Consider the following 15,231-nt stretch of genomic DNA (forward strand, 5'->3'; position numbering starts at 1 on the left):
GGGAAGAATATTGAAATAATGAAGTTTAAAACGTAGGGTACGTTCAATTAAGATGCATGAAGATTTTGTGTCTACATAGTGCGCCGATTTGAACGTCGTCTTCACTGCATAAATATGTGATATTAATTACTATTAATATCAATCTTGCGTTCATTGCTTGAATACGTAAAGTTGAGAAAAAATTTAACTGTGTAGATGCATCTTAATGGATTCATGCTCATCGATTTACGGGGAAACAGTTGGCGACACAGATTAAAAAAAAAAAAAAAAAAAAAAACGACCATGCGATAAATCTAGCTGCAGAAATTATCGCGATGTATGACTGTGATTGGTTGGAATTCAAAATTTCATTATACTTCATTGGTCGAAATTGGAATGACGTCATATAAACGAAATAGTCAATATAAATCATCTGGAAGTAATGCAGTTTTTGAGATAAGAATGTAATAGTTATTACTACTATTACCTTTTTCCATTTTTATATTTTACACAAAATTATCCAAATTGTAATTAATGGGACCTTCGCTAATGTCGAAAATAAGTTTATTCCACGGGGTAAGAGTGCCCAAGTGCAAATTTTAACAATAACAGCGAATTTCCGTCTTTTTTTTTTTAGGGACTGTCTCTTATTAGGGTTTAGTCTATTGTTGCGGCGAATTTGTTATTGTGATATTTACCATCCTTTTTTAGACTTGTTGCATATAAATACTTGTAATATTTGCTTATGTAATGGAAATAAATTATTACTTTGGCGAGAATGTTTAATATTGCAGTTTTTATTTCAAAGGAGTATGAAATGAGAGGTTCAGAACCATAGTAGACCAACTGGCAATAATAATTTAAAACTATCATCTTTATAATACTCTGCGTTGGAAAATAAATTAATATTTCTATTTTATAATTGTATACTTTCTTAATTAATGAGGACTTGGTTCACTATGACTATGAAATTTTCAGGAAATATTATGCTATAGTGTAAATGAAAACTACTTTATATGTTTGGAAAAGAACTTTGTGTTTATTGATATTGATTTATTTATTACATTTCCATTGTAAAACACAGAAAGTGAATCATGTTACCATTTGTAGTACATCAATCACAGTGAACAATATTATCTTACTCTCCTCTAGTGGAAGTAGCTTGCTCCACTGGAAGGCACTTATATGCATGATGAAGTAAAGGAATGTATGGGAGAAGATCCATCATAATGATTATCTTTTCTTTTGGCCACACTGATCTTTCTACGGCTTCTTGGGTGACTTACGACAAGGAAAGCAACTTTTGCCACGAGCTTGCTTTTCCAAATTTATTTTGCGAAAAGGTGTCTCTTCATTTAAGGTTTCTTTGAATTCTAATATGAAGGGACAGCCTGTTGTATCTCTCAGCCAGCTAATGTCCATCCAACTGAAAGAAGTACCCTCAGTATCATTCTTTTTTTATGGTAGCTTCTTCTAAAGCTTCAGTAGAAAAGAAATCAGAATTCTTAACTTCAGTGACGCAAAATTTTGGGCACTTACTCTTTGTGTTCATGACAATTTTCTTCCAATCTCCAGGAACATAGATGTGTTTTTTCTTGCGACTTGCTACTTCAATTCTTCCGAAGTTCGAATCGTTTGGAAGGAAAGTGTGGCGGGACACCATTAATTTGTGGTCAATTGTCTCTGCTGTTAACTATTTGCATCACCAACATTTTACCTGGCTGGAATTTCGAGAAAATTTCGAATCATCACGTCGCCAGGAAATCTTCAGTAGTTATTTTAGCTTCAGAAGTTTAAGAGACATTTCGATATTCCGATTTTGCCACCACTTGCATCAGCATATTAAATAATGCCCTTATGTCAATATCGCTACTCATGTTCACTAAAACGTTTGATAGCAATGAGACAATATTCTGAACCACTACGGACTTGGTTCAGTATGGCTGTGAAGGTTACATGAATTATTTCACCTCTTCTGGACTGAGGTTCTATCTCTGAAAAAGTAACTGAATTATTGGTTTAGTTCACTGTGGCAGTGAATAGAGTGGAGTTTGCTATACTTTTTACATGAAATATCATTTTTTAAGTGGACTTGGTCTGTTATGGTTGTGAACCCCTCAAATAAAAGTGAAGATCTTAACGCTAATGGGGAGGAAATCATCACATACAGTGAAAAAGAAATTGTAGGAATGCACACATCGGAAAGGAGCCAAACACAGATTTCTTAACTATTTAACATAAATAGACACTTATGTTCGAAATACAACTGAAACATTAAAGAAAATCAACAGTATAGCAAAGAATTGTAGAAAAGAACGCCTGCTTATGAACTTACAAGGGAGTTGGCGGACTATTGCCAGTTGTATACGCATCGCTCTTAATTCACTCGTTTCCAGCAAGTACGTTTAATATTCATTTTCAAATGACATGTGTTTTTCACATAAGATAATAACTGGAGCGTGATATAATAGCCTAGTGAGATTCTCTAATTCTTAAATAACGGGCAGAAATAGAGTATTGCTGATGCCACTATTCCTCGCGCGTGTCCTTGAGTACAATGCACAGTCTGCGAGCATCTGTTGACAGTGTAGCTGAGAATGGTACCACCTCCTATACACGTCACATCAATCTACCAACCACAGTTGTCAGTCTTGCTGCTCAGATTGCGGCAAAAATAAGATACTGTACTCGCACTTAAGTTTCCCTACGCTAGCGTTCCTGTGGTGTGTCCTTGAGTACAGTGTCCAGTCAGTGAGTTTCTGTTGTCACTGCGGCTAAGAACGGTACTTCCTCCTAAATACACATCACATCAACAATCTGCCAATCACAATTGCCAGCTTTATCGCCCATACTCTGCTACAAATGTAAGACACTCGCACTTAAGGCTCCCATTACTTATTTCACATGCCAAAAACGGTGGCGCAGCCTGTAAGAAGTGATTCCGTGTACTATAAAGCAAAGCGCAGGAGCGCCCAACGTTCCTACCAACCTTAGAAAAGAAGAAGAAAAAAAAAGAGTGGAGCTGATGGACAACATCGCAAAGAAAATGGAGTTTATTGCAAGGGTGGCATCTTGGCTAGTGAAGAAGGATAAGAAAATAGAGATGTGTTTAGTGTTAACATGTTCAACACTATTGAATGAACTACGTTCAGAGGACCTTCAACAATTTAGAAATTATTTCAGGATATGAGCAGAAGAATTCGAATTATTAGGCCTAATAAATTTCACTGACACAAAATTAGGAAATGCATTTCCTGTAAAAGAGGCTAATAGTGACATTACACTTTTTATCCCCCTTTTGATGCGACTTAGTTCATGAAGGCCGTGGCTTTTTGCCCACCCAGAACAACACGAACCATTTGCACTTAAGTCGTCGTTTATTTGTAATGTTAAAACTCAGTCGCTGTTAGTTATGGTAAATTAATTACATGTACGCAGACAAGATATTGTAGTCACAAAGATGAGTCGTACGAACTAAGTCGCGTGAAAAGCATTTTAGATAGCATCAGGTTAGTAATTTTAGTTCATTTTATTTTAATATAATTTTATTTTATTTTATACTGTGACAAATTGAACTCGCTTTGTCCCACTATCTTTATAATACGTATACAGTATTTTATAAACTTATAGGTCTGTAATATAATTGTTTGAAATATTTAGATTCAGTAACTGTCCCCTGTCCGTGTTAACAGCTGAGAGAACTCTCAACTATACGGAACAGTCGTACTCTGAGAGATATGCACAGACATGTCACTATCTCAGAACAATGTCCACATACGGAAATAAGATTTTCGAGAGATTTCTTCACTCTTTGCTCGCAAATGGGTAATAAGTTTAACGCTTACAACAGCAGACATTCTAAAAGCAGACTTAATACAAGTCCCTTGGCATTTCAGATAACGCGCAAAGTTTTGATTGCACACTTCAATAAATGATTAGTTTGTATCTTCTCTCCCCTCAACATCCAGGCTATCCTCATTTCTTTAAACCTGGGTTAAACCCAGGTGTGGACTTAACTGTCTGGATATACATTCTTTGTCGAAATGATAAGAGTTTGAAAAGAGAATGAGGGTTGTGCAATTAATGTTCGTTCAGATGTCCCAATATGCTGCTCGTTCTAAATTTATGTTTATTGAAATTTATGTTTCTCACCAGGGGCCTGTTTCATAAAACTTAATAAATTGATATTAGAAGTAAAAAGGTAAAAATATTACTTAACATTATTAGTATTCTATTTCATAAAACTGTTAGTTAATAAAATTATTTATTACTACAAACGCTCATAATATTACTAAAATAAATAATAATATTAGTAAAGTGTTTCATAAACTAGCAAAGGTACTGAAATTTATTAATATTATTACCGTTAGTTCCATGAATGTATTTAACCACTAATTTCATTACTGGTAAAATGTAAAATGCAGTTTAGGGTTAGATTTTGAAGCTAAAACAGAGGAAATACTTGAAATGGATAATTCTGACTCAAATAGTGATGTCTCTTCAAGCTGTTTTCACTTCTTTTGCCCATTTTAAAAAGTATCAGAGACAAAATTAATGACCATCTCTTCATACTTACAAATTACTGTCACAGGCGCCAATGTAGAGGGACGAGGTTGAAATTGAAAGCCATAAAATCTACTACAGTACCTATTATGCTTAAAATGAAGATAAATACACTGATTCTTACATCTAATTGGGAAAGAGGAACAACCGGAAAGGGTGAATTCTAAATTAAATTAGATTATAATATATAATTGTTATAAAGCAATTATGATTTACATTATTTTATGTTGTCATTTGAATGACTGAACTTGACGTTTTCCCCCCTTTCATATTATCATTTTTTTTTAATTATAACAATTGGTCAGAAATATATGCCTAGGACTATTTATCACAACAAATTTCTCCAATTGTTTTGAGAGTAGTTTTAAAGAACATGGGCCATCTACATCATAAAATAATATTAACATTTTCTGTATTGAAATGTTGTGACAACCTGAATCTATAAAATTTTACATATAGGGTAAACTAGGGTCTGTTGGATAGTCGGGCATGTTGGACACTCCGTACTTTAACGTGTTACCACGCCACTTGTGGGCACCACATTCAGCTAGAAGTCAATGACGGAAGTAGGCACGAGTGGGGCTACTTCCGTCATTGACTTCTAGCAAAATGTGGTGCCCACAAGTGGCGTGGTAACACGTTAAAGTACAGAGTGTCCAACATGCCCGACTGTCCAACAGACCCTAGTTTACCCTACATACTCTTCACTAATTAATATTTTGAAGATCTTGGTGAGCCAAGTTCTTGTATAGGTCTACATCAACAAGTAGATCTGTTACAAAATATATCGGCTACTTTAAATCACCGCTACTGATCAACTAAAAATAACTTACGAGATCTTTAGGTACCTTCAATTCCACATCACAATCTTTAACTTTACTAGAACATATTTGCATTTTGTACAGTCAGATAACTTTTTGAGAGCACTACTTACACCATAATCAGCAATAAAAAATTAAGACAATTTGAGTATTTGTATTAATTTCATTATAACATTAATCGTCTACAACACCTTCAAACTCCTCAATATTTTCTAGTAAAGACCTCACCGCGTAAGTACTTATGTCGTTATTGCATTACTAAATTATTTATTTTTGGTGTAAGGATCATTTTTGTGTGTTTATTTATTTACTCTTGTACCAATCAAAAATGTTTTTTATATAGTATAAGTACTTGCGCAGTATTCCGAAGTATAACGGAACTTGAAATAGCCTATCTCAGATAAGACGCTTCGCAAGGACTATTAAACCTGTCGTTTCGCTGTCCTAAGTCTGCTACAATATTGTCATCAAAAGCTTTCACTGCTTAACATTTTGATATGACACTTCTTTAGATAACGAGGATGCAAGTTTCACATACACGCACACGCTTCTGTGACTGATACATTGTTTTTAGGATTGCGAACTTCGCACCAGCAGACACGTGAACAATTAGGAATGACAAATGTCTGTTCACAATATTTTAGATTTGTCAAATGGTTTGTTTTAAATAGATCAACTGTAACAAATAACAAAAATAACTTCGAGTTGCAATCATTTACAATCCTATCTGAAATAAATGTTTCCCAAAAATCGAAACCTATTTCATTCAACATTATTACAACTGTTAACAGAGAATATATTAGATAATATAAAAATCTGTAGACCAATACTTGGTTAAGTCAGCCTTAACCTCAAATCATTTATTAATACTGTCTGCAAACGATATAAACACTCTATAACCACTGTTTACCACGCATGACCATCCGCGACTTAGTCTCGTATAGCATTTGCTCATTCATAAATTAATAATATTACTGTACGTATTTTATGAGTTGTGCAAAATGTTTATGAAACAGAATTTAGTCAGTTAATAAAATTATTTTCATGAGTCTAATAATATTATTTAATATTATTACTGTGTTTATGAAACAGGCCCCAGAAATGTTTAATCTGCGTCGTGTAGAAGCATCCTACAGTTAGTATGTCAACGGGGCTTGAAACTGCAACATTGAATTTCTCTTCATATTACGAACATGTTATAATTATAATTTTGGGAGATTCCAATACCAACTTCAAGTCGTGCGCCACTCAACTTGTGACAATGATTCGTGTTAACATGACAATTCTGTCGCTTTTTCCAACGCACCACACAGGAACATCTAAGACGTTACTACCCGATTATTACTAACAACACAGACAGGGTACTATCATTACCTGCACCAGGAATATCTGTTCATGACATCATTCACCTCACAATATATTTATTGCAGTGCCCTTGAAGTAAAGCCTATAACATTGGTGAGATAACTTTCTATGAGGATACAGCATACGGTCTTGACTGCACGCATAGAGGATGACAAGATGAATTTTCTTAGAGGAACTTATTACGCAACAGTATGTCAAATGCGCTCCAGGAAAAACTAAACGTGTTAAAAAACCCCCAGTTTCACGGATGACATCGAAGATCAAAGATCTAATGGCTGATAGAGATAATAAAAACGAGACAAAATAATAACTTAAGAAACTACGTGTATAAATGACTAAGAAATCGATGAATCAATAAATGCGAATTAGTAAACAAATACACGTGCGTAGTAGAGATGGAATAAACTGTTATTTTTAAGAAACAGTTTCGACTATAACTGTTTCATGATTGAAGCTGTTCCAAAATAACAGTTTCATAAGAATAGGTTTAAACATCAGTAGCGACTATTCCAAGTGTTCTCATCTGCTTCAGAAACATGTTTCAAAGCCTTTGAATCGTCTTTAAATCAGCTGTTCAGTGTATTATGACGACAGTAAATAATTACAATTAAAAATTAATCGATTTTAGTACAAATAACGCTTATAACCCCAGGAGAGTTTAATAACGATAAGACATTAGCCGATAATATTTTTCGCTGTATATTAATAATTAACACTATGTTTGGGCACCATGAACATATTCTCCATCAACAGGCGGCTAATAATAATAAATATCAGATTTATTAGGGAATTTGATTCGTACAATTAGATTGCGCGGTCCTACACAGGCTACTGTTGCACGAAGGCCGTGTGGAACATGGATATCTACTTCCGATTGGAGGTCGATGATAGCGCTACATGTGGTCTTTGCAGACAGCAAAGAACAGGGAAGCTGTTTAGAAATTGAACTGTTTATCTTTTTGGGCCCTTACACACGAGCGACTTTTAGCCGCCAAGGTCGACTGCAAAAAGCAGTCGGTCTGCCGCCGACATGAGCGGTTCTTCGACGGCAGAAGCCGTCGACATGAGCGACTCTGCAGTCGATACGGGCGTTGTGTGTCGTCGGTTCCGGCGGCAGTCGAACTGCAAAAGGTGTGTCATTATTTATTCGCATTATAATAATGCACGTCGAGATGGAACTACTTTTATTATTTCTTCTCCGTCTTAGAAAACGGCGTGTTAAACACATAAAATATTCGATACATCGGATTCTTATTCAATGAGAGCAGTATCGGCAATTTCATTGCCTTTTTCACGAGCTTCGAGCCCATGATGATAGTATTTTTTTTTTTTCAGAATGTCAGGGTTATCATTAGATCACCTATTGGAAAAAGTGACAGAGAGACAGATAGTGCAGACCAAGGAAACTTTTTTCTGAATCTTCTGGAAGTCTGAGAGAAGGAAAGCGAGAAACATACTGCAGGCCACCGGCGTCAGTCGGCTGAGGTGCTCGCCTGTCAATCCGGAGTTGCGAGCGGGTACGGGTTCGATTCTCGCTTGGACTGATTACCTGGTTGGGTTTTTTCCTAGCTTTTCCTAAACCGTAAGACGAATGTCAGGTAATCTATGACGAATCCTCGGTATCATCTCGCTATCACTAATCTCATCGACGCTAAATGAATAGTAGTTGATACAGCGTCGTTAAATAACCAACTAAAACACACTGCAGTCTCAAAACAACGAGTAACTTCCCTTTTTTTAGACAGATAAACTTCACAGACCAGGGAAAGAGAGATGCTGTAAGTAGTATTGCAATGGTGGTCACGTGACAGGTGTAAGTGTGTAAGGTAGGTGTTAGGGGGCGTGGCAAGTGACGCCACAGTGGGCGTGGCCAAAGTATTACGTCATAGTGGGCGTGGCCAAAGTATGGCGTCATGGAGGGGGCGGGGCTTAAAGTATGACGTCACGAAGGGGGTGGGGGCCTTAAATTATGACGTAGGAAAGGGGCGTAACTTAAATTACGTCAAGGTTAAAGTGTGACGTCATGCACACGTGCAGGTATGTAATTGAAGTTGTGGTATGACAAGTTCATACATGTTTATCTCATCAATGTTGCTATGTGTGCAAATATAATGCTGAGTCATATCCGGCAATTGTTCTCAGGTGAAAGACACAAGTTCATACATGTTTGAAAACTGCTATGTGTGCAAATATTATGCAAGGTCACATCCGGCGAAGAATTAATCTATCACACTTAAACACATACATTCTTCTTCTTAAGATTCTAATGTAATGGTAATTTAATTGATTGGGGAATGGGTGTTGGAATGTGGGACATAAATGGATAAAAACTTAATCTAGCACACTTGTAAATTAAACAGGATGTGGCTGAAGTGACGTTATAAATTTGTAATTGAAGTTGGAAATGGGGGAGGGGGGGTAAAACTTTGAAATACGAACGGCATAACTTAAAGTGTGGCGTCATAAATTTTTAATTGAAGTTGGAAATGTAATAATTTGAAATGCACATGTTCATACAAGTTTGTATAGTGGGGGGGGGGGGATAGACAAGTTCATACATGTTTGTATATTTGAAAGTGAGTTGTGAATGTTAAAATAATCACTATCTGCTATGTGTGCAAATATTATGCAAGGTTGCTAATTTTACTGGTTGTACTTTAAGCCAATTGCTGAGTAATTGATAAAAAATATTAAGATTCTAATGTACTGGTAATTGAATTGATAAATAGTAATGGGAAATGGAAATTGGAATGGGGGAATTATTGATGGCGTAAATGGTTGTACTTTAAGCCAATTTATAAAAAAATTAATCTAGCACACTTGTAAATTAAACACATACATTCTTCTCATATTATTATTATTCCAGTGTAATACATTTTGAGTGGTTTGTTTAGCGTATTTAATACATTATTACCAACATTAAATTCATCAGAATGTGACATTATTATTTCGTAATACAGTAATTGTAGCAGATAAATCAACGTAGATGTATATGTTGTGTAATGCATAAGTGTGCAAATATTATACAAGCTTGCTGAATCACTTCCGGCGACGATGCAATTGCTGAGTAATGATAAAAGCATGTTCTTTAAGCACCTGCAACGTGTCATATTACACAAATATTGCATGATGCAAATAATATGCAAGCTGTTAATTCACATCCGGTGAAGACGCAAGTGCTGAATAATGGCCAGCTATCCAATGGATGTCCTGAAACTGGTTGTACTTCAAGCCAATTGTTGAGTAATTGATAAAAAATATTAAGATTCTAATGTACTGGTAATTGAATTGATAAATAGTAATGGGAAATGGAAATTGGAATGCGGGAATTATTGATGAAGTAAATGGTTGTACTTTAAGCCAATTTATAACAAAATTAATCTAGCACACTTGTAAATTAAACACATACATTCTTCTCATATTATTCCAATGTAATACATTTTGAGTGGTTTGTTTAGCGTATTTAATACATTATTACCAACATTCAGAATGTGACATTATTATTTCGTAATACATTAACTGTGGCAGATAAATCAATGTAGATGTATATGTTGTGTAATGCATAAGCGTGCAAATATTATGCAAGCTTGCTTAATCACTTCCGGCGACGATGCAGTTGCTGAGTAATGATAAAAATATGTTTTTGAAGCACCTGGAACGATTATTATTATTATTATTATTATTATTATTATGGTTCCAATTTAATACAGTTTGAAGTAACATTTATAGGATTGATTAATAATTTAATACATTTTGAAGTAAAATTTATTGGACTTATTTTAAGCCATACATTATTACCGAAACAGTTCGTAATATAAATATGTGTTATGAGATTGAAATATACAAGTTCATACATGTTTGTATGGTGAATGATATAAAAGCTGAGGATATGAAAACATAATTGACAGTTATGGATAGCACAATTATGGGAAACGATGTGGCGCTAGCCATTGATAATCCACTAATATTGAAAGAAGAAAGATATAAAGTACCATTTGAGGTAAGGTACGCATATTTTCCAGATGTGAGAGATGAGTGGTTAAATGAACCATATGCAATAACACGCAAATACAATATAATAAATTCTGAGAAAGTATACACTGAGGTGGTAAGAAAAATGTATGGTGCTAATCAGTTACATACGGATTGGTCATTGGTGTTGCCTTGTGGTAATACGGAAATGAGTTTTATAAATGCACCTTCAACACATGAGGACACATATCACCGCAATATCTGTTTGGGTAACGGTGAACATCGCATTGAATGCACAGATCCCAAAGAGTCCAGCTTACATGTGTGGCGGAAACTGTGTGATCCCAGCTGTCTTACTTACAAAGAGGTGAGTACAGTTTATATTGCTTTTATTAATTATAATATTATGATATATTTAATGGTGATATTTGTTATTTTGTTTTTGTGCAGAAACCAGAGATTGTTGCCAAAGCACCTAAAATGAGATTTTATCGGAAGAGATGTGATGAAGCTTGTCCCAACTACAAAGCAGTAAGTTTTTTTTCCCCCCACATGAAGTTTGTCTATATTTGTGATTCAAAATGGTTATATTTGTGATTGTTTTTGTTTAACAGAAGTCGGAAATTGTTGAGAAAAAAGGAAAAAGGAGGAAAAACAGATTGTGGCGGGAGACATGCATTGAAACATGCCCCAACTATAAAGCGGTGAGTTTATGTTTTGTGTTCTGATATTGAATGGTGATTATGTAGAGCATATACATGACTAATTTACATTATTGTTTTCAGAAGACAACTAAAAGAGGAGAAAAGAGGAAACATAGCGCATTGAAGGAGGAGGTGATGGATATTGAAGCCATTGTTCAACAATTGAATGTATAGAAAATAGAAAATAAATGTGACATTTTCATGGTTGTGATCAAGTGAGATGCAAGGACAAAAGTGGTTGTTAAGACAATACATGTATGTAGTGTGCATAATATGAGAATAGTAATAATAAAAAATGAATTTAATGAGTTATTATTTCGAATGAACCTGAATTCCTTGTCATTGGGGATGGGAGAGTAACCTCACCTTAAGTCCTTGTCATTGTGGATTATGTCGAAAACGTTGCAATAACGCAACAGCATGTCGTTGCAATAACCCAACACCATGTCGAAAATCGTATTCGTGTTGCGATAATGCAACACCATGTCGAAAATCATATTCGTGTTGCGATAATGCAACACCATGTCGAAAATCGTATTCGTGTTACGATAATGCAACACCATGTCGAAAATCGTATTCGTGTTGCGATAATGCAACACCACTGGTGGGTATTCATTTAGCGCAAACTCAAATTTTGTTTGACAAAGCGTTATATGTGGGTATGTGTATTTTAGAACTTTCAAAAGTGCACATGTACAATTTTCACTATAGCATTATGAAAGAAGAGTTTGGCGATAAATTGAACTTGTGTTATATGCATACAGATAGTTTTATATATCTCATTGAAACAGATGATTTGTACCATGATCTGCAAAATGTTCGGGATCATTTGGATACTAGTATGTATTCACCAAATCATATTTTATTTTCATCACATAATAAGGGTGTGCTTGGGAAGTTCAAGGATGAAATTCCAAATTCGCATATTGATGAGTTTGTTGGTTTGAAGGCTAAAGTGTATGCCTTAAAGTGTTCAGATTTTGAAATTAAGAAACTGAAGGGCATTAAGAAAAGCTTAATTAGGAATGAACTTACGTTTGAAGATTATGCAACATGTCGTGAATCTGGTATCACTACTTACACAAAAAACAATGCTATTAGATCATATTTTCACAATGTGTTTACAATGTGTGTAAATAAAGTGACTTTAAATTCTTTTGATGATAAGAGAGTTGTATTACAAGATGGGATTAATACAGCGCCGCATGGAATTTATGAACCACCATGTAAAAGAAGGCGCGTGCAAGAGTAAAATGTTTGTGTAAATAATAATAATAATGTTGTAATTTATATAGTTTTGATTTAAATGTGTATGTGTAAATAATAATAATGTTGTAATTTATATAGTTTTGATTTAAATATGTGTGTAAATAATAATAATGTTTAATTTATATAGTTTTGATTTAAATGTGTATGTGTAAATAATAATAATGTTGTAATTTATATAGTTTTGATTTAAATGTGTGTGTGTAAATAATAATAATGTTTGATTTATATAGTTTTGATTTAAATGTGTGTGTAAATAATAATAATAATAATAATAATAATAATAATAATAATAATAATAATAATAATAATAATAATAATGTAGTAGTTTATACAGTTTTGATTTAATCACAATAAACCTACAGTGCTTGTGTATAAATTTGTTTTCATTTCAATACATCTCCCTCATCAATCCAACCGATATGTCGAATCGTAATCTTGCGACATATATGCAATCACTTGTCGAAAATCGTAATCTTGCGACATATATGTAGCAACTTCGACATGGTGTTGCATTATCGCAACACGAATACGATTTTCGACATGGTGTTGCATTATCGCAACACGAATACGATTTTCTACATGGTGTTGCATTATCGCAACACGAATAAGATTTTCGACATGGTGTTGCATTATCGCAACACGAATACGATTTTCGACATGGTGTTGCATTGTCGCAACACGAATACGATTTTCGACATGGTGTTGCATTATCGCAACACGAATACGATTTTCGACATGATGTTGCATTATCGCAACACGAATACGATTTTCGACATGGTGTTGCATTATCGCAACACGAATACGATTTTCGACATGGTGTTGGGTTATTGCAACGACATGCTGTTGCGTTATTGCAACGTTTTCGACATAATCCACAATGACAAGGACTTAAGGTGAGGTTACTCTCCCATCCCCAATGACAAGGAATTCAGGTTCATTCGAAATAATAACTCATTAAATTCATTTTTTATTATTACTATTCTCATATTATGCACACTACATACATGTATTGTCTTAACAACCACTTTTGTCCTTGCATCTCACTTGATCACAACCATGAAAATGTCACATTTATTTTCTATTTTCTATACATTCAATTGTTGAACAATGGCTTCAATATCCATCACCTCCTCCTTCAATGCGCTATGTTTCCTCTTTTCTCCTCTTTTAGTTGTCTTCTGAAAACAATAATGTAAATTAGTCATGTATATGCTCTACATAATCACCATTCAATATCAGAACACAAAACATAAACTCACCGCTTTATAGTTGGGGCATGTTTCAATGCATGTCTCCCGCCACAATCTGTTTTTCCTCCTTTTTCCTTTTTTCTCAACAATTTCCGACTTCTGTTAAACAAAAACAATCACAAATATAACCATTTTGAATCACAAATATAGACAAACTTCATGTGGGGGGAAAAAAAACTTACTGCTTTGTAGTTGGGACAAGCTTCATCACATCTCTTCCGATAAAATCTCATTTTAGGTGCTTTGGCAACAATCTCTGGTTTCTGCACAAAAACAAAATAACAAATATCACCATTAAATATATCATAATATTATAATTAATAAAAGCAATATAAACTGTACTCACCTCTTTGTAAGTAAGACAGCTGGGATCACACAGTTTCCGCCACACATGTAAGCTGGACTCTTTGGGATCTGTGCATTCAATGCTATGTTCACCGTTACCCAAACAGATATTGCGGTGATATGTGTCCTCATGTGTTGAAGGTGCATTTATAAAACTCATTTCCGTATTACCACAAGGCAACACCAATGACCAATCCGTATGTAACTGATTAGCACCATACATTTTTCTTACCACCTCAGTGTATACTTTCTCAGAATTTATTATATTGTATTTGCGTGTTATTGCATATGGTTCATTTAACCACTCATCTCTCACATCTGGAAAATATGCGTACCTTACCTCAAATGGTACTTTATATCTTTCTTCTTTCAATATTAGTGGATTATCAATGGCTAGCGCCACATCGTTTCCCATAATTGTGCTATCCATAACTGTCAATTATGTTTTCATATCCTCAGCTTTTATATCATTCACCATACAAACATGTATGAACTTGTATATTTCAATCTCATAACACATATTTATATTACGAACTGTTTCGGTAATAATGTATGGCTTAAAATAAGTCCAATAAATTTTACTTCAAAATGTATTAAATTATTAATCAATCCTATAAATGTTACTTCAAACTGTATTAAATTGGAACCATAATAATAATAATAATAATAATAATAATAATAATAATCGTTCCAGGTGCTTCAAAAACATATTTTTATCATTACTCAGCAACTGCATCGTCGCCGGAAGTGATTAAGCAAGCTTGCATAATATTTGCACGCTTATGCATTACACAACATATACATCTACATTGATTTATCTGCCACAGTTAATGTATTACGAAATAATAATGTCACATTCTGAATGTTGGTAATAATGTATTAAATACGCTAAACAAACCACTCAAAATGTATTACATTGGAATAATATGAGAAGAATGTATGTGTTTAATTTACAAGTGTGCT

The 15,231-nt window shown here is 34.3% G+C and overlaps 2 protein-coding genes across 2 annotated transcripts in view; one reads left to right on the forward strand and one right to left on the reverse strand.

Moving 5' to 3' along the window:
* LOC138703263 (AT-rich interactive domain-containing protein 5B-like) overlaps positions 1-15,231 on the reverse strand; it is a 454,468-nt gene that overhangs the window by 186,734 nt on the left and 252,503 nt on the right. The window lies entirely within an intron of this gene.
* Positions 10,440-11,863, forward strand: LOC138702711 (uncharacterized). Its single transcript, XM_069830031.1, has 4 exons — positions 10,440-11,067; positions 11,151-11,231; positions 11,315-11,404; positions 11,486-11,863. Exons 1-4 carry the CDS (start codon positions 10,639-10,641, stop codon positions 11,576-11,578), a joined length of 693 nt encoding a protein of 230 aa, XP_069686132.1. The 5' UTR covers positions 10,440-10,638; the 3' UTR covers positions 11,579-11,863.

This window comes from Periplaneta americana, chromosome 7 (assembly GCF_040183065.1).
Source record: "Periplaneta americana isolate PAMFEO1 chromosome 7, P.americana_PAMFEO1_priV1, whole genome shotgun sequence".
NCBI classification, from domain to species: Eukaryota; Metazoa; Arthropoda; class Insecta; order Blattodea; family Blattidae; genus Periplaneta; species Periplaneta americana.

Excerpts from the sequence above, each read along its gene's own strand:
- LOC138702711 (XM_069830031.1), top strand. The coding sequence starts at position 10,639 with ATGGATAGCACAATTATGGGAAACGATGTGGCGCTAGCCATTGATAAT. Across the intron at positions 11,068-11,150 it reads GCTGTCTTACTTACAAAGAG|AAACCAGAGATTGTTGCCAA; the intron begins GTGAGTACAGTT and ends GTTTTTGTGCAG. Across the intron at positions 11,405-11,485 it reads CATGCCCCAACTATAAAGCG|AAGACAACTAAAAGAGGAGA; the intron begins GTGAGTTTATGT and ends TATTGTTTTCAG.